Consider the following 25,706-nt stretch of genomic DNA (forward strand, 5'->3'; position numbering starts at 1 on the left):
AAGGCACATGTTTGCCATGATACATTTGGAAAAAAGTTGTAGAACAAATAATTTAAAACAATAGATCACCTCTAAAACTTAAAATAGCATTTCTATGATATTAAGAGCATTGTATTCGCACAAGAGGATATTAAAGTACAAATAGTCGGTTGCCCGTGCGTTGCGACGGCTTATAACAATACCCACGTAAACTATCTGTTGGAACTTGCTCTCCCGAGCGAGTTGATCCAATGGGGGAGTGAGATCAACGTAAACAAGATTTCAATTCGATATGGCAAAAGCTCTGTTAATCTAGCCTCTCAAGGGCACAGTGTGGGGGTATTTATAGGTATCTGAGTGCCCAGCGTCCTGAGTTAAGGACGCATGTGCCCTCAGGCGCCTAGGTTATCCCCGGAATATTCCCATAAAGCAGGGTTACAGACTGTAATTACAGGGAGACCTTTACAAATTAGGCTCGTAATGCACAGCGGCCACGCAGGGCCTGTTACAATGGGCCGGATCACATGTGGGCCTCCACGTTGGACAAGGCCGCGAGACAAGACGACCTCGTCACAGGTCTTCGTCCGGCGACGCGTGGGACGAAGGGTAAGTCTACCAGTCGTCTTGTCTCCGTTGGTGCAGCGAGGTTGGCGAAGACATCGAGCGAAGGGTGGCGTCTTCGCCTTCGCCCCAACATTTGCCCTCCGAGGGACCAGTTCGACTAAGTCATCTGGTGCCGAAGACGTCGCTAGATGGTGGAGACGCTGCCCTCGCTCGAAGTGGTTCCGCGGGGGTTTTTGACATGACCGTTGATTGACGCCGCACTGTTGGATTGCGGGTTTCCCGAAGCGTCGCGCCCTGTGTATATAAAGGGGGCGGGGGCGGCGCGGATTGAAATTTACCTTTCTGCGCGCCGCGAAAACCCTAGCCTCACTTTCAAACTACTCGCTTGCTCGTCTGCCCTCCTTGCTCCTGTTCGTCGGAGAACTGGCCCGCGTGAAGCAGACCGCACACCGTCGTCGACGGTACGTAGCCATGCTGTCTTCCTCCTCGTCTGCTGCGACCACGCCGACGGCCGAGGCGTCTTCTGAAGATCTCTTGGGCACTGTGGCGGCAGTGGAGTTGCTACCAGGTGATACAGTGGAATTTGGTGTTTCGCGGATATCGTTGGCCCGCGTTCAAGATATGCAACGGTTGGGGTATTTTGGTGGTGGGGTTGGACGGGTCCCGGGGGCGGAGGAGGTCCCCGAGCCCGAGGGCGAATTGGTTGTTTTTGAGGCGTTTTTCATCGCCGGACTTCGCCTGCCGGCGCATCGTTTTGTGTCGGAGGTTTTGCAGAAGTTCGAAGTCCAGGTTCATCAGTTGACACCGAACGCTGTGGTTGCGTTGGCGAAGTATGTCTGGGCAACGACGTCATATGGCGGCCAGCCTTCGGTGGAGGTCTTCGCCAAGCAATACTGTCTGCACTGGCAGAAGAGAAAAATAGGACAGAAGATTGCGCAATTTGGGTTGTGCACTTTCACGCCGAAGTCCGGGAAGACTTCGATGGAAGTGGTGGAGCTGGTCCCCTGTGCCCGGAACAAGTGGGGCAACTGGTGGGACTACTAGTTTTATGTTTCGGAGGCTGAAGTCGAAGACCACCTAGGGCTCCCTGCCGCCATTATGTGTTCGCATTATTATGTGGCGTACCCGTCGTTTGAAGTGGCGGAGGATGATGAAAATGAGGTGGCCCTTCGGATTGCTGCCCGCTCGAGTAGTGGGCGCGATCTAGTTGAGGAATTCATAGGGTATGGGGTGTGGCCTTTGGCTCATGGATGGGCGTTGGGCGAAGTATGCCCTCGCGAGATGCCCTCCCTGGGTGGACGGAAGGTGCGAAGTCCGTGTTTTGCTTTGGATTTGCGAGGGCGGGATCCTGCCTCGGTTGTGCGTGAGGCAGAGGATGGGACGGTGAGAATTGTTGGGCGTTATGTGCCAAAGACGGAGGCCCAGCGGAGTTGGGATATACGTGGATCCAACGACCACCTGAATAGGGTCTTCGAGTTGAATTCTTTGTCGTATGGCGGTTACCCTGGGGAGGACGTCATCGATCGCCGCGGGAAAAAACCAGCGGCCGTGACTGAGGATGACCCCGCGCCAGAAGCCGCCGCAGCCACTAAAAAGAGGAAGCTAGGTACTGCGGTGGGAGAACTGGGGGTCTCCGATAGCTTTGCTGGAGTTGATGGGAACATGCGCGGCCCCCGGGGGAAGGATGTCTTCGCCCGAGCTCCGGGAGTCTTCGGCGCGGATGCTGGAGGTAACCGGGGGTCGATGGCCCAAGGACGTTCCTATCCCCCGCGCGGCCGGCGAAGAATTTTTTACGTCTCGCATGGCTCGTGACTTGAGAGTGTTTCCTTACAGACGCAATATTGCTGCTGTTGTGTCGGCAGTGATGAACAAGGATCGCCAGGAAGCTGCGCAGAAGCGTCGGGCGGTCATCAGGCTTCCCGAAGCTAGGCCGAAGAGGGCGCGGGGGACTGCGAAGGCTACCGCCCCCGGCGGTAGCCAGCCGGCCGCCCCTGGGTCCAGCAAGGTGCCGGGGAGCGTGAAGGCGACCGGCGCCGACGGAACCAAGTCTGCCCCGGACGGAGCCGCGAAGGCTCGGGAATTGCCTTCACCGGGGAGACGCGTTGCCGACTTCGGCACAAATATTAGTGTGGACGATTATCTCGTTGGTAAGTTTTTTTTGACTGGTGATACGTTGCAGGATCGGGCGAGGGGCAACTTGTTGTTGTTCCGCCTGCGGTGGCGACCACGGTGTCTGCCGCGGTGCCTGGGGTGAAGGGTAGCGCTCTCATCGCTAGCGGCGAGATTTCAGCGGTCGCTGCCGTCAAGGACGAAGCGGACACTGTGTCCCGCCAGCTGAGGGAGGCGTCGCAGCAGCTGAGTCAAGTAAGTTGAGATGGACTTCGGTGTTTACCGCTTTCATGGGGATTGTGGTCTCATTTGTGTCTGTTAAGCGGCCGACTTCGCCGACCGTGTGGCGTCAGGGGCCCTTACTGCAGATGTGTCTGCCGAATTCGAGAGACTTCGGGCGCAGCATGCTGACGCCGTCCGGGAAAAGTCGACTGTGGATAGCAAGTGCCGCAAGCTGGCGGAGAAGGTGGCCGCCCTGGAGGGCGAGAGGACGGACCTCCGGCGCCAGCTGGTGGAGGAGAGGAGGGAGGCCAACCAGGCCATCGCCAAGGCGCAGGCGGAGGCCAAATTGGCGCGGGTGGAGGGGAGTCTTGCCAGCCAGCGCGCTGAGGAATGGGAGGTGCGGTTCAACGCTTTGCAGGCCCACACGGAGAGGGCCGAGGCCTCTACACGCTCGGAAGTTGAGCGGACGCGCAAACAGCTCGTGGACTCATACCGCGAGCTGGGCGCGCGGACTGCTGACTTCGAAGTGCCCGACCGAGAGGCGGGCCTTCGCTTCCTCGAGTGGCTGCAAGAGGAATTGTTCGCTCTCCCGACCATCATGGAGGGATTTATGTCCTTTGCCTCCCTCGTCACCTGTGAAGGGGCGTTGAACGTGTTGTCCCGCGAGGGGTGCAGTCACTATGAGGTCTTCGACCGATCTGATGAAGATTTTGGGCGCGAGATTTATAAAGTTGAAGACCCTGTGGTGAAGGACTCCGCGGGGGCCCTCTTCGACCGGATGTGGGGCCCCTACGGTCGGAAGGTGGTCAGGGAGCGGTCTGACCGGGCGAGGGATCAGGTAAAGTTTGTCTTTTGTATAGTGTCGTTGAATGTGGGTATACGTGGGCTTTGCTGAATCGGTGTGCTATGTTGTAGATGGCGCGTGCCGAGGACGTGGAGGACTTCGGACCCCTGAACAGCGCGCAGCCCGAGGCGGAGGCCAACCCGGTTGTGGTCGAGGCTGAAGTCGACCCGGCACCACCCCCGGAAACCGGTGAAGGCTCCCTTGCTGCCCCTGCGGCTGCTGTGTCTGGTGGAGGCTCGTCGTCAGCCACTGCGCCGATGGTGGAGAATCCCCCGAAGGCGGCGACGGAGCTGGCAGCGGAGGATCCCCCGAAGGCGGCGACGGAGCCGGCAGCGGAGGATCCCATGGCGGCGACTGGGTCTTCGCAGGTGGCTTAGTGGGTGTGGGGTAGTTAGAGAATTTTGGCTATGTTACTGAACCTTGGTTGCTGCGCAGGTTCAGGATTTTGGGCCTGCGCACGCAACCGCTACTGCTAATTTTGTGGCGGCTTCGACCGTGGTCGCTGGAAATGAATCGGATGAGTCTGCGTTTAAGTTTTCTGATTTTGATGACTCTAGGAGTTCGGTTGAGTGGACGGAAGAGTCTTCGGATGAGGACTTGGATTACTTTGCGGCCTTGGATGTGGCTGCGGCGGAGGCTTCTCCGCGTGTTACGGATGCTGAAGTTTTGCCTGGTCCGAGTGCTGGGCGTAGGCGGCGAAGGGCGGTGGCGAAGCGTAGAGTGAGTGAAGTGGATGGCGGTCGACTTCGTGTGGGCAGGGCTGGCAAGCGGGAATTGTTGTCCTCGCCGGTTGGGGCGAGTGTAGGTGAGGGGGAGTTGCGAAGTCTTTTTGAGGGTGAGGAGCTTAGGATAATGCTATTTAACTATAGGGAGATGTGAATCATTCCGAAGGTTGAACCAATGTAAGGTGTGATGCCCTCGCTGTACATATGTAACTATAGTTTGTATGATGAGGCTGTGCGCCTTCGCACATCCGGCTATGTCCATAGGGGCGTTGCGCACTTGGTCTAGCACGTTTATTATGTCGGTCCGGCTGCGCCTGTAGTCGGTCTTTGCACGGACAGTTTCTTGGTGTAGACTTTTGCACGGATAGTCTTTTGAGGAAGACTTCGGTTTTGCGCATTTGTTGTGCTAGTCCGGCTGCACCCTTAGGCGACTTTTGCGCGGATAGTCTTTTGAGGAAGACTTCGATTTTGCGCACTTGTTGTGCTAGTCTGGCTGCACCCTTAGTCGACTTTTGCACGGATAGTCTTTTGAGGAAGACTTCGATTTTGCGCACTTGTTGTGCTAGTCCGGCTGCACCCTTAGGCGACTTTTGCACGGATAGTCTTTTGAGGAAGACTTCGATTTTGCGCACTTGTTGTGCTAGTCCGGCTGCACCCTTAGGCGGCTTTTGCGCGAATTGTCGCACGCAAGGGTAGCTAGCGCTGCCCCTCGCGGTGACTTTGTATTGGTCGAAATGTCGAAGACCGTCGATGCGGTCTTTTTTCGACGTAGATTTTTGCGGGGGATTTTTTGCTTGCATATTACATGGCTCTGCCTCGTTAAAAACCTCACCCCCCGGGAGGAAAAGAGTGCGGGCCAGAATAAAATTGTTTTGCGAATTACAAGGGCGAGTTGGCCCTGAGGAGTCAAACAAAAAATTTGCGGAGATTATCAATGTTCCAGGAATGCTCCAAGTCCTCGCCGGATGGCGTTGCGAGCCTGTACGCGCTGGGGGACGCCTTTGTCTTGACGATGAAAGGGCCCTCCCACTTGGGCTCCAGCTTGCCCCGGGACTCTGTCCGAGCTGTCCGGACGAGTACGTGGTCTCCTTCGCTGAATTCCCTCGGGATGACTGTGTGGTTGCGCCATGCTTTTGTTTGGGCTTGGTATTTGTTTAGAGCTTGTAGGGCGAAGACGCGGTCTCCGTCGATGAGGTCCTTCGAAGTGGGCTCGTCCACGTCGGGGACAGCTGACGGGACTGTCCGTGGGGACCCATGTTTTATTTCTTGCGGGGTCATGGCCTTCGATCCATATAGAAGGCGGAAAGGGGTGAACCCAGTCGCCCTGCACTCAGTCGTGTTTAATGCCCAGACCGCTTCAGGTAACAAATCGGCCCACTTGCCCTTTTTATCGTCGAGGAGCATCTTCTTGACAGCTGTGAAAATTTTGCCATTTGCGCGTTCCACAACTCTGTTGGATTGCGGGTGGTACACTGAGGCGAAGGCAAGCTTGGTGCCAATGGAGAAGCAGAAATCCTTGAAGTCTTGGCTGTCAAATTGCTTGCCATTGTCAACTGTGAGTTCGGACGGGACTCCGAAGCGGCAAACAATGTTTTGCCAGAAGAATTTATGGGCAGTCTTCGATGTTATTGTGGATACAGTCCTTGCCTCGATCCATTTGGTAAAATATTCGACAGCGACGAAGGTGAACTTGAGGTTCCCCTGGGCCGTGGGTAGGGGCCCGACGATGTCTAGGCCCCAGCGCTGAAGAGGCCATGTGTGGGCGATTAGCTTCGTGAACTGCGAAGGGCTTCCCGATCGTGGAGAAAATTTCTGGCAGGCTTTGCAGGACCTTGTGACCCGATTTGCCGCGCAGATCATGGCGGGCCAGTAGAAACCTTGACGGATTACCTTTGCGGCTAGTGCCCTAGGCCCTGCGTGAGAGCCGCAAGTCCCGCTGTGGACTTCGCGCAGAATTTGGACGCCTTCGGTCTCGGTGACACATTTAAGCATGGGTTGACTGACCCCCTTCTTGTAAAGTTGTCCTTCAATTAGTGCGAAGTCCTGGCTTCGATGTTTGAGGCGCTTGGCCTCATTGATGTCGGTTGGATGATAGTACCCCTGCAGGAACAGGGTTATTGGTGTCCGCCAGTCTTCGGTCATGATAAGGTTGACTATGCGGTGGCCCTCGCTGTCATTGGTTATTTGGAGCCCCTCTGGGCTGCGGACGGCTGGCGTGCCGATGACATGGTAGAATACGTCGGAGGGCAGGGCCTCGCCTCGGGCGGCTGCTTTGGCCAACGCGTCGGGCTCCTCATTCTTGGCACGGTCCACATGCTGCAAGGTGAAACCTTTGAATTGCCTCTCGAGACTACGGATAGCTGTGAGGTACTGCATAAGCGCGGGGTCCATCGATGCGTAGTCTTTCTCGACTTGGCCGGCGACTACCTTGGAGTCTGTTCTGATGATGCAGGTGGTGACGCCGAGGGCCCTTAGCTTGCGAAGGCCGAGGATGACAGCTTCATATCCTGCTATGTTGTTAGTGCATCTGTCAGACTTCAAAGCAAAGATGAGGCGTGCTGCGTATCTGTGCTTGACCCCTGTGGGTGAAGTAATGACTGCAGTGGCGCCTGCCCCCGCATGGCACCATGCGCCGTCGCAATGGATTGTCCACACCTTCCTTGCGGACGGGTCCGGCTGTGTTATTGGCCCAGTCCAATCGACGACGAAGTCTGCTAGGACTTGTGACTTGATGGCTGTCCTGGGTTCAAATGTGATGTGGTAGCCGGAGAGTTCGGCTGCCCATTTGGCAATCCGGATTGATGCCTCTGGGTTTCTGAATAATTCGCCGAGTCCCCTATCTGAGGTAACCCGGACCTTGAATGCTTCAAAATAATGGCGCAATTTGCGCGAGGCCATAACAACTGCATAGGCTATTTTTTCCATTTCCGTCATATTACATTTGGATGTCGTCAGTACTTCGGAGACATAATAAACTGGACATTGCCTGGTTGTGCCCTCTCTGCTCTGCTCTTGAACCAGCGCTGCGCTGACCGCATGCGGCGAAGCCGCGACGTAGAGCAACAGGGGTAGCGAGGGGTCGGGGCTTGTAAGAATGGCCAATTCTGACAGGTACTGCTTCAACGAAGCGAAGGTCGCTGCCTGCTCTGGCCCCCATGCGAAGTCTTTTGCGCCGCGGAGTGTTTTGAGGAAAGGGAGACTTCGCTCTGCGGATTTGGAGATGAATCTGTTGAGGGCAGCCAACCTGCCTGTCAGTCGTTGCACATCTCTGGCTGACTGCGGGGGCGACATATTGATGATAGCCTGGATTTTGGTTGGATTGGCTTCAATCCCGTGGTGTGACACCAGGTAGCCCAAGATTTTCCCCTGACGAACACCGAAAACGCACTTTTCGGGGTTCAGGCGAAGTCGTGCGTCCCGCATGTTCGCAAACGTTTCGGCGAGGTCGGTCAGATGGTCTTCCTTGCTTCTGCTGCCACGATGATGTCGTCCACATACGTGAATATATTCCTGCTGACTTGGCCCTCGAGCACCGTTTTGGTGAGCCAAGAGAAAGTGGACCCGACGTTCTTAAGTCCCTCCGGCATTCTGATGAAGCAATATGTGTCGAAGGGTGTTATGAAGCTGGTGCTCGCCTTGTCCTTCTCCTTCATATATATTTGATGGTAGCCGGAGAAGCAATCGAGGAGTGACATGACTTCGCACCCGGCCGCACTATCGACGATTTTGTCGATCCGAGGCAGCGGGAAGTTGTCCTTGGGGCAGGCCTTGTTAAGACTGGTGAAATCGATACACATTCGCCATTTGCCGCTCTTCTTCTGCACCATCACTACGTTGGCGAGCCATGTTGGGTAGGCAATTGGCTCGATAAATTTGGCCTCCAGCAGGCGATGTACCTCGGCCTTGACGGCCTCTGTCTTCTCGTCGGACATCTTGCGCAGCCGCTGTTTCTTCGGCCTTACCGAAGGGTCAATTCCCAAGCTGTGCTCGATGATGGAGCGACTGACTCCGACCAGGTCGAGGGCGGACCAGGCGAAGACGCCTTTATTCTTGGACAGACAACTGAGGAGTCTCTCCTTGTCATGCGAGGTGAGGTCTTCGCTGATGGTGACAGTTTGCTTGGGTGTCGTCGTGTCGAGGGGGACAGTCTTGGTCCCGTCGTTGCTTTGCAGCTGTGCTTTGTCATGTTCTTTGGTGGTTGGGCTGGCAGATTCGGGGACCTCGCATTGGGCCGTGAGGCAGTGTACGTTTCTTTGCCCGGGAACGAAGTCTCTTTCTATGTTACGTGCAGCTTGCTGGTTGCCGTAGACTGTGATGGCACCTTGCGGACCTGGGATCTTCATGCATAGATAAAGACCGTGAATGGCTACCTCGAACTTGTTGATGGAGCCCCGACCCATTATGGCGTTGTACGGGTACACCATGTCGACGATGTCGAATGTGACTTGCTCACTTCGGGCATTGGGTGCTACACCGAAGGAGAGAGGTAACTCTATTTTGTCGACAGGAAAGGTGCCCTTGCCGCCGAAGCCATACAGCGGGTTGTCCGAAGGCTTGAGCAGACTGTGGCTTATGCCCATGCGATCGAAGGCATGGAGGAAAATGATATCTGCCTGGCTGCCATTGTCGACTAAGACTTTGTGCAGATCCCATCCTGCCACGCTGCAGTTGATAACCATGGCGTCGATGTGTGGTGCGCTGCGCAGGTCGACGTTGCGGCGTCGAAGGTCAATGGTACGTGGGACCACTTTGTCTGCACGACTGGACCGGTGACGACGACGTGGTTGACGCTGCGGTAATGGTCCCTCTTTTGTCGCTTTGTGTCGAAGTCTGCGCTGGACCCCCCAGTGATCATGTGAATGACTCCGCGATACGGTTGATCGGTGAAGTCTTCTTGCTTTGGGGCTTGGGGGTGGTTGTGGTGGTGGACGTTTTGTTGTTGGGGTGGGGGTGGGGGAGGTACGATTTGTACCTCCTGGTGATGTTGGTATGCGTGGTGCGGTGGGTGCGGAGCGGGGCCGTGGTTGTATGGCTTAAGGGGTTGCTGGTATGTGTGCGCGACAACTCTAGGGTTGTCGGCTGGTTGCGCTCGTGCCATCCTGTCTCTGGTTGCCTTCGTTTTTGGGCAGTCTCTTGTAGGGTGGGCGCAGTCTTCGCCGTGGAACAGGCAGTAAAATCTGCGCGGCTGCTGCGCGCGTCCTCGGCCCCGACCGCGAGTTCCGTTTCCGCGGCCCTGGGGGGGATACTCCTGGCGGCGAGGGGCCTCGCCAGCGGGGCTCTGGTTGGCGATGTTGTGCACCTATTGCTGATTGCGGCCGTCCCGACCGGAGTCTGCCTGCGGGGTCCTCGTCCACGTGCGGCTGGGCTGTGGAGTGTCTTTGGGTTTCCTCTGAGACTCGACTTTGCGCTGGTGGAGCTCCTCGGATCTGGCGTATTTTTCAAATAGCTGATACAGCTCCTAGAGGTTCTTGGGCGGGTCCCTGATACAGTGGATGTAAAGGACGCCGACCCGAAGGCCGCTGATGGCGTAGTGGATGGCAATCTGGTCATCGACCGAAGGCAGTTGTGACTTGAGGGCCAGAAACTTGCGGTAGTACTCCCGCAGAGTCTCTTTTTCCATCTGCTTGCAGAGTGACAGCTCAACCAAGGCGTCGGTGTCTGGGCGGTACCCTTGGAAGTTGAGCAAGAATTTGTCCCGAAGACTTCTCCAGGAGTCGATGGACAGTGGGGGCAGCCTGGTGTACCAGGTGAGGGCCGGGCCTTCGAGGGCGATGATGAATGACTTGGCCATGGTGGCGTCGTCCCCTCCGGATGATGCAACGGCGACCTGATAACTCATGATGTACTGTGCTGGGTCAGTGCTGCCGTTGTACTTGGGATAAGTCCCTGCCCTGAAGTTGGCGGGCCATGGTGACACTTGCAGGTGTGGCGCCAGGGGACTTCGCTCGTCAAGGTAGTTGACACCTTGGAATGTCGCGGCGTGCGGGATGGCGTGGCCGTGCTAAGGGAAGTACAGGTCTTCGACTTGTGCGCGCTGCTGCAGGGGAGGGCCGTGTTGCAGGCCGAGGTGGCCTTCGCGCTGCATGAGCGCGATCTCTTGTTCGAGCTCCTGGGCTTTCTGCTCTTCGTCGCGTATCATCTGTCGCACCTTAGCTTGTGCAGACACACGTTGGCGCTTGGCCTCAAGGATTTCTTTTTGCTTCTGGAGGTTGCGGTTTTTGATGCGCAAGGCGCGCAGCTGTAGGTGCTCTTCCGCTGAAACGCCGATGACTTCGCCGTCCTCGATGACGTCCGCGCCCTCCGGTGGAGCGAAGCCTGGGGGAAGTTGCGGTTGTCCTCCAGAGCTGCAGGTGCGGAGGCTGCCTTCGGGAGTAGGTTGTTCGTTGCGTTGGCGCTTGCTGAGAGCGTCGTCTTCGGTGGCCTCTTGATGGGTGGTGTCGACGAGGGCCTTGCCCTTTTTCTCGGCCAGCAGTGCTGCCTTCGCAGCCTCGTCAGCCTTCGAGCTAGCTCTCTTGGGTGCCATCGTGGGTGGTTTTTCCGTAGCACGAATGGTGGGCGCCAAATGTTGGAACTTGCTCTCTCGAGCGAGTTGATCCAACGGAGGAGTGAGAGCAACGTAAACAAGGTTTCAATTCGATATGGCAAAAGCTCTGTTAATCTATCCTCTCAAGGGCACAGTGCGGGGGTACTTATAGGTATGTGAGTGCCCAACGTCCTGAGTTAAGGACACATGTGCCCTCAGGCGCCTAGGTTGTCCCCGGAATATTCCCATAAAGCAGGGTTACAGACTGTAATTATAGGGAGACCTTTACAAATTAGGCTTGTAATGCACAGCGGCCACGCAGGGCCTGTTATAATGGGCCGGATCACACGTGGGCCTCCATGTTGGACAAGGCCGCGAGACAAGACGACCTCGTCACAGGTCTTCGTCCGGCGACGCGTGGGACGAAGGGTAAGTCTGTCAGTCGTCTTGTCTCCGTTGGTGCAGCGAGGTTGGCGAAGGCATCAAGCGAAGGGTGCCGTCTTCGCCTTCGCCCCAACACTATCCATCAAAAAAATTCAAGATTTTTTATTGATTGTCTCCGCTCTCTGTATAATATTTTTTTATTTGGCTAACTGATGTTATTGTTTACTCCATGCAATATGTCTTGGTACAACACGACCAATAAAGTGAGCGATTAGAAGAGAGTTCACAACGACTGACTGAACGAACAGAGATTATAAAATGACATAATTCCACCGTACAGAGACCAAATAAGAGAAAGTTTGTGAGTTCAAGTTTCTAAAATAAGTCACATGAAGTCAAACTTATAAAAAAGATAGATAAAAAATATGGAGTGATTGCTAAAGTCAAGCATAAATAAAAACTGGATGTGCTCCATATAAATTATGCTACTTCGTAGCAATTACTAACATTTAAAACTAACAAATAACCTTTCATTTTACTGTTAGTGTGACAAATTATTGTTGCTTCATCCAATTCAGCAACCTCAAACACCATGTAGTCCATTGCGCCAATGTGGTCTCAGAAATGACCTAATGCTTGCAAGAGCCAAGAACGTCATGTCGTGTTTGGGCTGTAGCCTCGGCCCGTAGTGCTGACTCGGCCCGACACGATTTTTTTATTTTACAAAAAACGTATATACATATATATACAATTTATATTCAATATTAAATACATCTGAGCATTATGTTCTATTGGTTAGACAGATTCACCCAGTATCTTCTGCCCTTCTTCCATTAGGGCATGGGTTCAAACCCCACCTCCTGGATCATTTTTTAACATTTTATGCTGATTTAATTAAATGGGCCGACGGGCTAACGAGCTGGCCCGGCACAGTCAGCAGGCCGGCATGACATGCGTGGGCCATAGTTGTGGCCCGCGTGCGTGTGGCCCTTGCCGGGCGTCGTTTGGCCATCTATAGCCGTGCAGCGGATAAATTTGAAATAACTGTGAGGGGTTATTTGTAAAAATATGACGCGGGACGACCGTTGAAACTGGTGCTTTAAGTATAGTATAGACTAGTGGATGAAAACATTATTTGGCTAGCTAATGACATTTCATGATAAAAGTTTCTCATAATCTCCTCTATTCAAGGCATATCTATATGATGTTTATGTCCACTCAAGTAAAACACCACACATCATTATGCCACATCATTTTCCAAAAAAGACCATGGAAAATTTAGTCAAGTTGCATGAGATAACTGTCCAAACATAGGTTAATGTTGTAAGGCACTATTTTGCCACCATACAGTTGAAAAAATGGAATATAAAGAAATCAAAGCAATAGATCACCTTTTAAACTATAAATGGCGTTTCTATGATGTCGAGGACATTCTATTTGCACGAGAGGGATTATGATACTGGTGAAGGATGAAAAAGTTACAGGGTATTCTAAACATTTTTTGTGATATTAAGTTCCAAATAATCCCTTGTACCGAAGTATACATATATAATTTTTGTGTCAAGTTGTGTAGTACAGCGCACAACATTAGGCTACATTTCTTGCAAAAAATGAAGTGTTGGAAAACTTAGGCAAGCATGCATGACATTGGTGGCACACTAAGAGCACCTAGAGGGGGTGAATAAGTGATCCTGTAAAAATAGCTCAACGAAACAAACTTGGACTGATATTGGATTAGTGAAGTAAAAAAGCCAAGTTCGAATGACGAGGATGAGAGGAGAGGACTTCTTCACTTAATTGCTCTCACAAGGTGAGTATTAAACTTAGAGCAATTTTAAAGTGAAGTGAACTACTTAGAGAGAGTAGAATCGCTATAAGATAAAGAGACAAATGACACGACGATTTTATCATGTGGTTCGGTCAAGTGTAAAATGCTTACCAAATCCACATTGTGGTGTCCCAATAGACGAGGGTTGCACTCAACCCCTCTCAAGTGATTCACTGATCGACTTGAGTACCACGATTCTCTTTCTTATCTCAACGTTGTCCTGTTGTGAGGAATCTCCACACTTTGGAGTCTCTCATGCCTTACACAATTTGATTTCAAATGAACTCAAAAGTAAGGGGAAGTAGAAACACACACAAGTGACAAAATCACAACAACACACGCTCACAAGTTGAGAGAGAAGCACAAGAAACAACGCAGCGAAATTACAACTCAAACTCTTGTTCAAATCTCAAGCTATCAAAGCTCTAGCATGACCACAGTGTTTCGGTGTCTTAGGATGTTCAAGGGATGCTTGGTGTGGTGCTCCATGCGCCTAGGGGTCCCTTTTATAGCCCCAAGAGACCTAGGAGCCGTTGGAGCTCCATTTGGAAGGCTTAGGTTGCCTTCTGTCCGCGGGTACACCAAATAAGAGAACGTTTGTGAGCTCAAGTTTCTAAAATAAGTCACATGAACTCAAAATTATAAAAAAAAAGATGGATCAAAATATGAAGTGATTGCTAAAGTCAGGCATCAATAAAAACTGGATGTGCTCAATATAAATTATGCTACTTCGTAGCAATTACTAACATTTAAAACCAACAAATAACCTTTCATTTTACTGTTAGTGTGACAAATCATTGTTGCTCCATCCAATTCAGCAACCTCAAACACCATGGAGTCCATTGGCCAGTGTGGTCTCAGAAACGACTTAATGCTTGCAAGAGCCAAGAACGTCGTGTCGTGCTTGGGCTGTAGCCTCGGCCCGTAGTGCTCGCTTGGCCCGACACAATTATATTTTTTATTTTAAAAAATGTATATACATATATATAATTTATATTCAATATTAAAAATATTTGAGCATGATGTTCTACTGGTTATACAGCTTCACCCAGTGTCTCTCGCCTTTCTTCCATCAGGGTATGGGTTCAAATCCCACCTCCCGCACCGTTTTTTAACATTTTACGCTGATTTAATCAAATGGGTCGACGGGCTAACGGGCGTCTGGCCCATGTCGGGCCGCCGTTTGGCCATCTATAGACGTACAACAGATTAATTTGAAATAGCTGTGAGGGGTTATTTGTAAAAAGATGACGCGGAGATATAGAAAAGCTAAAACGACATACAATTCGGGACGGAGGGAATACCATAGTTTAGAATTGCATCATAGCATTAAAGTGACCTCACTTAATTCGTCTTTCAGAAAAAAGGTCTGATGCATGTGATAATCCCTAGTTGGCTTACTCCTGAAAATAGCAATTGAACTACTAAATCATGATTTAAAACAAATATGCTTATATTTTCATTTACTTTCCATATTACCTGAGGTTTCCACTGATCTTAAGGTATTTCTATTTGGTTCCTGCAGACTTCGTCAAACTTAAAGCACTTGCAATATCAATAGCCGAGCAAATTGAGTCTCAATTTGATTGTGGCGACATTTCACTTGCAAGTGCATCCAAGTCTGATTTACGTCTAATCAACATTTCAATTGATGATGAGGGGCATGAGGAAGATGGAAGAGACTGGACGTCACAAATGGGTCTAAACCTGAAATATTCTGCTAAACTCAAGAAAGAGAAATCAGAAAAACAAGAAGAATCTCTTTTGTCATTTGGGGGACTGTTTTCCTGCTCTTCACCTGTTTCGGTTGTTCCTAATCTTAAGTGGCTTTGCAAAAGAGCGCGGACACTATACACAGTTACTGACATTATTAGGAATTCTAGTGCAACAGCAACTGCTGAGGATCTTAAGCCTGGAATGAGGACGGAGATAGTCACTAATGTAAATGTTTGTAAGGATGACAGTAGGCAGCATACTTTTCGACAAAGTGGCCTTGAGCAACCAGGTGGATTGCAAGATTGTGACAAGCCTTCATGCTCCGAGCAGAATGACCATGGAAGACATTGTCTTGTTAACATTCCTATTGCTGTTGCTGTACATCCTTTGATGCATCAAGTTCCTGAGGGTCCAGTTAGTGTTAGCACGTGTCATGACTCCATTTGTTCACCAGGTTCCCTGGATTCACCTCCACTTGCCTCACCTGTTGAAGTAACTAGATATCAAGGATGTATACAGTCATCTGAATTGAGCAGTTTGCCAGCCTTTTCTGTTCAACATTTCCTTAATGACGAAAGTACCTCTGTGGAAGGAAGCATAAACTGTGTAAGCAATGACTGCTTAGTATCTCAGGATGTTACTTTATGGAGCAGAGATGAATGTTTGCAAGTTCAACTAGATCAAGAGAAGATGGGGATTTGCAATAATCCCGTCATGATGTCAGTTGATTCACACCTGATAGAAGGTTTGGCTGTATCAGAAGGAAAGCGTGGGGACACTGTGTCAGCATCCCTTGAAAAGGAGGAGTGCTATGCTAAAACATCCTACTGTTCTAATACTGAAATAAAAACTACTAAATCTGCGGTAGATAATCAAATGGAGACTCATGATCTGGGTACTGGTCCAGTGAAACTAAACTCAAGCTTTGATGAGATGCCCAGTGCTGATGTTCCTGCTTCAACTCAGCCTCCGTCAGTTCCACCTGGTTTGGTGAGTGATGAGTCGAAGGTTGATTTCAGCCATTCTGCTGTCAAGGCCTTTGAGCACCAGAGCCATAATCCTGCTAACTTAAAGCATGAATCTCCGCATATAGATTCCCACATCTTAGAGGACGCCCAAGTTGCTTCCATGGCTGCACTCCCTGGACATGACGGAATATCTGTCGACACTGTTTCAAATACTTTTGATATTTTGCTTGGAGCTCTGGCTGAAGAGTCCAAGGCAACAGATGCTCCTGGTAAAGATGAGGTTGGCAAAGCTTCCTTGACACTAATGACACTGGCTAGCAATGAGCCTTCTGCATATGATGTTACAGATGTCAGAGCTGTAGAGGTGGTGGAAACAGACACGATTTTGGGAGCAGCAAAAGATGATAAACAAGTTGGTTTGTCAGATGTTGTAGCTAGGTGCATCGGGTTCTCAAATAGAACAAATATCATATGCTATGTCAGACGCAATCACAAAAGGAAGAGGGATTCTCTATCAAATACTGATAGTTCACAAAGTCATTTGAGTTTCGTCCGCTCTCCCTGTGAGAGCTTGAGGTCAAGGACTAAACCTGCGGTAGTAGAAGAGTCGGAATGGAGCAGGACAGCTGAAGCTTCTTTTGCTAAAAGGTGTAAGAGGACAAAAACAGTGGGATCATTTCAGTGTGATATTGATCTGTGTGACTAGGGCTGAACTTAATGTCCACAAGCAGATCCATGTTTTCGCATTGTCTGGGTTCTCATCGTGTGCATGTAATTCCTGTCTTCGCATTGTCTGGGTTCTCATTTATATCCTGTCGTACTGTTACAGCAGATCCATGTTTTTTTTTAGTTCAACGAGATGAGTCTTATATATGTCTTAGTGTTCGGCTACGATTCAGGGCAGATCTTATGAGCACTATCGAGGTGGCTGGACGGTGGAACGAGATCCTCTGACGTGGGGAGAGGGCACTGCCGCGTGGCCCCCGCGTGCGGCAGGGCCCGTGCAGTGACCCTACTGCCTGGACGGTATGGGAGGACCGGTTGGACGGTGTCGAGGGTTCGAGACTCGGCTGATCCGGTGCTAATCTGCCCTTGTGACTATCAATGACAGTAAAAACCATTATTATTATAAAACATTAAAACTGCATGACTTGATGACTAGCTAGCTCATCGACCCAGCAGACCTGAGCACGCCAGAGCCGAAACTACAGCTACCAGTAACCACCAATGCAATGCAGACAGAGTCTAAGACAGGTCACCTACTAACAAGAAGTAACAAGAACTGAGTTCACCCGTGTTTGCTGCCGCCCGTGGCATCAAGAACACATGCATGACTACTGGGACGACTCATCGTTGGCTGAAGCTCCCTTGGCCTTGATCAAAGACCCGAGCTTGGGCTCTCCGAACAAGGTGATGCCCTGGCGGGTCCTGAGCATGGCGTATTCGCTGGCGCCGCGGGCCTTCCTCTTGATGCTGGCCCACTGCGTTTGTGCCCACCACGTCGGCTGATGGGTCCCCTCCGGCTCCGGTGCGGTGGCCGCCGCCGGCTTCGGCGCGCCGTCCTTCTCCATCGGTGATGGAAGGGTGGACTTGCTGCTTGATCTCTGTACGTAGGTCAGAGACGAGACGAGACGAGACGCTAAGAAACTGGAGCTAAGAGAAGATGTTGCTGCAATGGTGGCGACGAACGGGGTGGCCTCGTGTGAATTTATATCGAGCGTTTTCTTGAGAAGAAAGGCGAGCTCCGGCCGTACAGGGAAAGAAGATGAAGAAAGCCAAAGCTTGGACCAGGGGCCAAGGAAAACAGCAATAACGATAATAAGGGCTAGTTTAAGAAACTTATTTTCTAAAAGATTTCTATTTTTTCAAGAGAGTTTATTTTCCCTTAAAAAAGTAGGAATTTCCCCGGTGAATTCTTTTGAAGCAGCTCAGCTGAGACTCTGATCGACAAGGAAAAGGCATGTTCAGGCTGAAATGACTAAACATAAAGACATACTTGTGCATCAAATCAGAAGACAGTCTAGCATAATGCAGCAAGGTTTATACCACAACAAGTCCCGATTGCCCATCTCGCCCTAATGAGCTGATCAAATGCACTGAATCACTAATCATCTAGTTCTAAACCATGCCAGAGCTAAGCAGCGCAAGCAAATCCACCACCTTTATTATTGGCAGGCACTCTCAATAAGCGAATTTCCAGGCCCTCCTACTCTGCAGCCTTCCCACCGGCGGCCTCCTTCTGGCTGACCTTGTATTTGTCAAGGGCTGCGCCGGCGAGCCGGCAGATGCGCCACTGCGGGAGCACATCGGCGCCCATCCCCTCGTAGAAGTCGATGGCGTTCTTGTTCCAGTCGAGCACGCACCACTCCACCCGGCCCATCCCGAGCTCGGCGGCCCTGCCGGCGACGGCAGACAGCATCATCCGGCCAAGGCCGCGGCGGCGCCAGGGTGCGCGCACGAAGATGTCCTCAACGTACAGCCCGGGCTTGGAGAGGAAGGTGGAGTAGTTGGGGAAGCAGATCACGAACCCGGCCGTGACGCGCCCGCCGCCGCGCGGGGAGGCGAAGGTGGCGGCCTCCGGGTCTGCGAGCGGGGACGCGGAGAGGTCGAGGCGGCGGGAGGCGATGGTGGAAGAGGAGTCCGGGAGGATGGGGGTGGGGGATAGGTCAAGGACGAGGGCTGTGAAGGAGGTGAAGGGAGGCGGCGTCGGCGATGGGAAGAGCGTGGACGTGAGGAGCTCTTCGGTGGCGGCGAAGAGGTCGGTGAGCAGCTCGAACTCGGCCATATGGTGTATGAGGCGGTGGATGTGCGGCACGTCGCGGGCGTCGGCCAGGCGGAGCTCCGCCCACACGTCGCCGGAGAAGGTGGTGGAGTTGGCCGGCGCCGCCATCTGGATAAGGAAGATGGGAACGGAGGATCGTTGATGCCGGATACGTGACGGTGTGACCTGTCCGAGCTGTCCTCATCTTGTCTGACGTGGGGCTTGTGAAAAGACAACTGTGACTCGGTTGGCGAGGCAAATTTTGGAGCCTGTTTTGATTGTGGACCAAAGAAACCTAACTAAAATTAGGCAGTTTGCCAAAGCTAGGCTACATCAAAATTAGATTATGTTTGCTTTGTGATCAAAATGCAATATGGTCAACCAAATTTTAGCTGCGGATTTGTTGGCCCAGATTTTGGCCAAGGATTGGCAAAATTTTAAATTGGTGTGGCCAAAAAAATTTGGGCATGACCAAAATTTGGCCTCCAACCAAACATGGGCCAAATTAACTTTGCAAGGCCAATATTTGGCCTGGCAACCTTGGGTCTACATCCAAAAGCATCCTTGCTTCTAGACGGGCCAGCCCGACCGACGTCTCATGGCGCATTGTAGCGGCCTGATTAGGGATGGCAACGGGGATTTCCCCGTCGGGAAATGGCTCCCCATCCCCGTCCCCGCGGGGAAGAAAATTCCCCGTCCCCGTCGTCGCGAACGCTCACGGGGGAGCTTTTTCTCCCATCCTCGTCCCCGTCGGGGAATTTATCCCCGTGGGGAATCTGTCCCCACTAGAAGTACAATATTTAAAAATAAATTTAAATTAATTGTATCAAACTAATACAAATTTAACAAACAAGATTGAAAACTACAAGAGTCATCTACTTTAGAGTTTAGTTTGCTATTTTATAACATGTCGTACATTGAGTTTTTACTATAATTCTAAAAAATAAATTGACTAACTTGGATAAAAAAGTTTCGTGGGGCGGGTACACGGGGAACGAGGACGGGGGATGGTTCCCCGTCCCCGTGAACCCGACGGGGATTCAATTTCCCCCATTTAGATCCCTGCGGGGACTAAATTAGTCCCATACCCGTCCCCTAATAGGGGAATTCCCCGCGGGGAATCGGGGATCAGGTCTCCATTGCCATCTCTAGGCCTGATCCGAGCACGGCCTGGTCCATCTGAAATCGTGCCCAGGCTGTCTCAATACGTGTACAGTGTTGTGTTTGGGTAGATAATCTGACCCACGATGCAGGCACAGGCCTAGTCCGGTTAAGGAGGTGGTCCGGCAATGACCCGACTGGGAATATACTCGTCGCCACGCGGACGCGACCCCTCGACCCCGAGCCAACCCTAATCCCGTCCCCTCTTTTATCACTCTCGCGTAGCCGCTCTCCGACCTCTCCCTCGTCCGCTCTGCTCGACTACTCTCCCTCTAGCCTCGACTCTCATAGGCATACGCCAGCGAGCCCATGCTGGCCGACGGGTCTGACGCTCCGGTAACCGGTGCTCTAATCCTCTTCCTTCCTTGTCCCCTCCAGTGAGCCACGACCCTCTCTTGTGTTGTCTTTGTAACCCTAACCCTCAATCTGATCGCTCTGGTGTCCATGTCTCCTCTCGTTGCATCGTTTCCTAATTGGTCGTAGCCTCGTCGGTGGATCTAGTGCTACCACGTGCAGGTATGAATCTAGTGTTAGGGTTCTTTGGATTTTGAGATGTTGTTTTTCCTTTCTCCCTATCTACTCTCTTCCTCTCTTTTATTGTTGTCTTATAACTCGTGTAGGGCACTGGCCATCGATCTGGTGTTATGCGTCGTGAGGAGCCGAAGACATCGACGAGGTGAGGGTTGGTGCCTTGTGGCCTGGTTCCTGGTGCCATGTCGTCCATGGAAGATGACTAGAAACTAGACCAAATCGCTAAGGATGAGGAGATGGGGCTAGAAGACAAGAACTAGGCTAAGGATGCCCGACAGTTCATCGCTGGTGGTGTGGTTGAGGTGGGGCCAGCAATGGATCCACACCAGCAAGACTGACGATCGCGACAAGCAGTGGATCTAAATCCCACCTAGCCAATCGTTCAAGGAGCAAGGGGCTGGCGTAAGTTTGGCTAGACTTTGAAGAGGTGATTGTGATGGAAGGAGGTAAGGAGGTAAGAGTTGCTGCCATCTGCTATTACTGCAAGCAGAGTTTATCCTCTAAGTCATCTTCTAGAACTGGTCACTTGATCAGACACTCGATGCATTACTCTACTAAGAAATAAAAGGAGTGAGCAGGCATTATTCAGTTTGTTCTTAGGTTTAATACTGATGGTTCTGTTGTTACTGGAAGTCGCGTAGAGGGGGGTGAATAGGCAAATCTGAAATTTATAAAGTTTTAGCACAACTACAAGTCGGGGTTAGCGTTAGAAATATAATCGAGTCCGAAAGAGAGGGCGAAAAACAAATCACAAGCAAATAGCGAGAGTGACACGATGATTTGTTTTACCGAGGTTCGGTTCTTGCAAACCTACTCCCCGTTGAGGTGGTCACAAAGACCGGGTCTCTTTCAACCCTTTCCCTCTCTCAAACGGCCACTTAGACCGAGTGAGCTTCTATTCTCAATCAATTGGGACACTTAGTCCCCACAAGGACCACCACATAATTGGTGTCTCTTGCTTTGATTACAAAGATCTTAGGAACAATAAATGGGGAAGAAGAAAAGCGATCCAAGCGCAAGAGCTCAAAAGAACACGACAAAACTCTCTCTTCTAGTCACTATTGCTTTGAGTGGAATTGGGACTTGGAGAGATTTTAATTCACTCTATATGTGTCTTGTATTGAATGCACTAGCTCTTGTATTGAATGTGTTGGCTGAAAATTTGGATGCCTTGAAGTGTTGGTGGTTGGGGGTATTTATAGCCCCAACCACCAAAGTGGTCGTTGGGGAAGACTGCTGTCGAAGGGCGCACCGGACAGTCCGGAGCGCCACCGGACACTGTCCGGTGCGCCAGCCACATCACCCAACCGTTAGGGTTCGACCGTTGGAGCTCTGACAAGTGGGGCCACCGGACAGTCCGGTGGTGCACCGGATAGTCACTGTTCACTGTCCGGTGCGCCATCTACGCCTGCTCTGACTTCTACGCGCGCAGTCCGCGCACTGTAGCTCACTATTCACTTTTTGCAGACGACCGTTGGCGTTGTAGCCGTTACTCCGCTTGGCACATCGGACAGTCCGGTGCTACACCGGACAGTCCGGTGAATTATAGCAGAGAGCCATTTTCAGAAACCCGAAGCTTAGCAGTTGGAGGGGATTCTCCCTGGTGCACTGGACACTGTCCGGTGGCACACCGGACGGTCCGGTGCGCCAGACTAGGGCAGCCTTCGGTTTTCTTTGCTCCTTTGATTTGGACCTTTTCTTTTATATTTGTATTGGTTTGTTGTGAACCTTTGGCACCTATGGAACATATATTCTAGAACAAACTAGTTAGTCCAATAATTTGTGTTGGTCAATTCAACCACCAAAATCATTTAGGAAAAGGTTTGATCCTATTTTCCTTTCAATCTCCCCCTTTTTGGTGATTGATGACAACACAAACCAAAGCAAATATATAAGTGCAGAATCGAACTAGTTTGCATAATGTAAGTGCAAAGGTTGCTTGGAATTAAAACCAATTTATACATTCATAGAATATGCATGGATTGCTTTATTTATTTTAACATTTTGGACCACACTTGCACCACTTGTTTTGTTTTTGCAAACTCTTTTGGAATTTCTTTTCAAAGTCTTTTTGCAAATAGTCAAAGGTAAATGAATAAGATTTCAAAAAGCATTTTCAAGATTTGAAATTTTCTCCCCCTGTTTCAAATGATTTTCCTTTGACTAAACAAAACTCCCCCTCAATGAAATTCTCGTCTTAGTGTTCAAGAGGGTTTTAGATATTTAATTTTGAAAGAGGTCATACCAATTTGAAATTATATCAAAAATAAGATACCAATCGAAAAACTTCTTTTAATACAAATTGAAAGACTACATTTTTTGAAATTGGTGGTGGTGCGGTCCTTTTGCTTTGGGCTAATACTTTCTCCCCCTTTGGCATGAATCGCCAAAAACGGATACTTTGTGAGTGAAATATAAGCCCTTTTACTTTCTCTCCCCCTTTGGCAAACAATATACGAGTGAAGATTATACCAAATTGGAGAGCGGTGCGGAGTGACGGCGAAGGATGAATAATTCGATGGAGTGAAGTGGAAGCCTTGTCTTCGCCGAAGACTCCATTTCCCTTTCAATCTATGACTTAGCATGAAATACACTTAAAAAACACATGAGTCATAGCACATGAAAGAGAGATGATCAAGGGTATAGATGAGCTATGTGTGCAAAATATCAATCAAAATTCCGAGAATCAAGAATATTTAGCTCATGCCTAAGTTTGGTAAAAGTTTTCTCATCCAATGGTTTGGTAAAGATATCGGCTAATTGTTCTTTGGAGCTAACATAAGCAATCTTGATATCCCCCCTTTGTTGGTGATCCCTCAAAAAGTGATATCAAATGTCTATGTGCTTAGTGCGGCTGTGCTCAACGGGATTATCCGCCATGCGGATTGCACTCTCATTATCACATAGGAGAGGAACTAAGGGTTTGCCTCATCCAAAGTAATTGCGCGCAACAATGGCCTGTGGCAATATACTCGGCTTCGGCGGTTGAAAGAGCTACTGAGTTTTGTTTCTTTGAAGCCCAAGACACCAGTGATCTTCCCAAGAACTGACAAATCCCTAATGTGTTCTTCCTATCAATTTTACACCGTGCCCAATCAGCATCTGAATAACCTATTAAATCAAAAGTGGATCCCCTGGGGTATCAAACGCCAAACTTAGGTGTATGAACTAAATATCTCAAGATTCGTTTCACGGCCCTAAGGTGAATTTCCTTAGGATCGGCTTGGAATCTTGCACACATGCATATGGAAAGCATAATGTCCGGTCGAGATGCACATAAATAGAGTAAAGATCCTATCATCGACCGGTATACCTTTTAATCTACAGATTTACCTCCCGTGTCGAGGTCGAGATGCTCATTGGTTCCCATGGGTGTCTTAATGGGCTTGGCATCCTTCATTCCAAACTTGGTGAGTATGTCTTGAGTGTACTTCGTTTGACTAATGAAGGTGCCCTCTTGGAGTTGCTTCACTTGAAATCCTAAGAAATACTTCAACTCCCCCATCATAGACATCTCGAAATTTTGAATCATAATCCGACTAAACTCTTCACAAGTAGATTTGTTAGTAGACCCAAATATAATATCATCAACATAAATTTGGCATACAAACAAATCATTTGCAATTGTTTTAGTAAAGAGAGTAGGATCGGCTTTTCTGACTTTGAAGTCATTAGCGATAAGAAAATCTCTTAGGCATTCATACCATGCTCTTGGGGCTTGCTTGAGCCCATAAAGCGCCTTAGAGAGTTTATAGACATGGTTAGGGTACTCGCTATCTTCAAATCCGAGAGGTTGCTCAACATAGACTTCCTCCTTGATTGGTCCATTGAGGAAGGCACTTTTCACGTCCATTTGATAGAGCTTAAAGCCATGGTAAGTAGCATAGGCAAGTAATATACGAATTGACTCAAGCCTAGCTACGGGTGCATAGGTTTCACTGAAATCCAAACCTTCGACTTGTGAATATCCCTTGGCCACAAGTCGAGCTTTGTTCCTTGTCACCACACCATGCTCATCTTGTTTGTTGCAGAAGACCCACTTGGTTCCTACAACATTTTGGTTAGGACATGGAACAAGATGCCATACCTCATTCCTCGTGAAGTTGTTGAGTTCCTCTTGCATTGCCAACACCTAATCCGAATCCCTTAATGTGTCTTCCACCCTGTATGGCTCAATAGAAGACACAAAGGAGTAATGTTCACAAAAATGAGCAACACGAGATCGAGTGGTTACCCCCTTTTGAATATCACCGAGGATGGAGTTCATGGGGTGATCTCGTTGTATCGCTTGGTGGACTCTTGGTTGTGGCGGCCTTGGACCCTCATCATCTTCCTTGTCTTGATCATTAGCATCTCCCCCTTGATCATTGTCCTCCTCTTGAGGTGGCTCCTCTTGATCTTCATTTTCATCATCTTGAGCTTGACCCTCATCTTAGGTTGGTGGAGATACTTGCATGGAGGAAGATGGTTGATCTTGTGCATGTGGAGGCTCTTCGGATTCCTTAGGACACACATCCCCAATGGACATGATCCTTAGCGCGACGCATGGAGCCTCTTCATCATCTAGCTCATCAAGATCAACTTGCTCTACTTGAGAGCCGTTAGTCTCATCAAACACAATGTCACAAGAGACTTCAACTAGTCCAGTAGACTTGTTAAAGACCCTATATGCCCTTGTGTTTGAGTCATAACCAAGTAAAAAGCCTTCTACAGCCTTAGGAGCAAATTTAGATTTTCTACCTCTTTTAACAAGAATAAAGCATTTGCTACCAAAGACTCTAAAATATGAAACATTGGGCTTTTTACCGGTGAGGAGTTCATACGATGTCTTCTTGAGGATTCGGTGAAGGTAGAGACGGTTGATAGCGTAGCAAGCGGTGTTGACTGCTTCCGCCCAAAACCGGTCCGAAGTCTTGTACTCATCAAGCATGGTCCTCGCCATGTCAAGTAGAGTTCTATTCTTCCTCTCCACTACACCATTTTGTTGTGGAGTGTAGGGAGAAGAGAACTCATGCTTGATGCCCTCGTCCTCAAGAAAGCCTTCTATTTGTGAATTCTTGAACTTTGTCCCGTTGTCGCTTCTAATCTTTTTGATCCTTAAACCGAACTCGTTTTGAGCTCGTCTTAAGAATCCCTTTAAAGTCTCTTGGGTTTGTGATTTATCCTGCAAAAAGAATACCCAAGTGAAGCGAGAATAATCATCCACAATAACAAGACAATACTTACTCCCGCCGATGCTTATGTAAGCGATCGGGCCAAATAGATTCATGTGGAGTAGCTCAAGCGGCCTATCGGTTGTCATGATGTTCTTGTGTGGATGATGAACACTAACTTTCTTCCCTACTTGACATGCGCTACAAACCCTGTCTTTCTCAGAATGAACATTTGTTA

General features: G+C 50.1%; 3 protein-coding genes across 3 annotated transcripts; 1 reads left to right on the forward strand and 2 right to left on the reverse strand.

Annotated features, from left to right (window-relative positions):
• The first annotated feature begins 1,014 nt into the window (after nucleotides 1-1,014).
• LOC103644430 (lysine-specific demethylase SE14) lies at nucleotides 1,015-16,884 on the forward strand. Its single transcript, XM_008667634.2, has 2 exons — nucleotides 1,015-1,111; nucleotides 14,704-16,884. Exons 1-2 carry the CDS (start codon nucleotides 1,015-1,017, stop codon nucleotides 16,566-16,568), a joined length of 1,962 nt encoding a protein of 653 aa, XP_008665856.1. The 3' UTR covers nucleotides 16,569-16,884.
• A 75-nt stretch (nucleotides 16,885-16,959) lies between these two features.
• LOC100275826 (uncharacterized) lies at nucleotides 16,960-17,541 on the reverse strand. Its single transcript, NM_001352343.1, has one exon. It carries the CDS (start codon nucleotides 17,431-17,433, stop codon nucleotides 17,197-17,199), a length of 237 nt encoding a protein of 78 aa, NP_001339272.1. The 5' UTR covers nucleotides 17,434-17,541; the 3' UTR covers nucleotides 16,960-17,196.
• Nucleotides 17,542-17,862: 321 nt separating this feature from the next.
• Nucleotides 17,863-18,785, reverse strand: LOC100216560 (uncharacterized). Its single transcript, NM_001142980.1, has one exon. The coding sequence runs from the start codon at nucleotides 18,750-18,752 to the stop codon at nucleotides 18,069-18,071; it is 684 nt and encodes a 227-aa protein (NP_001136452.1). The 5' UTR covers nucleotides 18,753-18,785; the 3' UTR covers nucleotides 17,863-18,068.
• Nucleotides 18,786-25,706: the final 6,921 nt, after the last annotated feature.

Source organism: Zea mays, chromosome 1 (assembly GCF_902167145.1).
Source record: "Zea mays cultivar B73 chromosome 1, Zm-B73-REFERENCE-NAM-5.0, whole genome shotgun sequence".
Lineage (NCBI taxonomy): Eukaryota > Viridiplantae > Streptophyta > Magnoliopsida > Poales > Poaceae > Zea > Zea mays.

Coding starts and splice junctions, on each gene's coding strand:
- LOC100216560 (NM_001142980.1), bottom strand. CDS start 18,752: ATGGCGGCGCCGGCCAACTCCACCACCTTCTCCGGCGACGTGTGGGCG.
- LOC100275826 (NM_001352343.1), bottom strand. CDS start 17,433: ATGGAGAAGGACGGCGCGCCGAAGCCGGCGGCGGCCACCGCACCGGAG.
- LOC103644430 (XM_008667634.2), top strand. CDS start 1,015: ATGCTGTCTTCCTCCTCGTCTGCTGCGACCACGCCGACGGCCGAGGCG. Junction 1,112..14,703: donor GGCAGTGGAGTTGCTACCAG/GTGATACAGTGG, acceptor TGGTTCCTGCAG/ACTTCGTCAAACTTAAAGCA.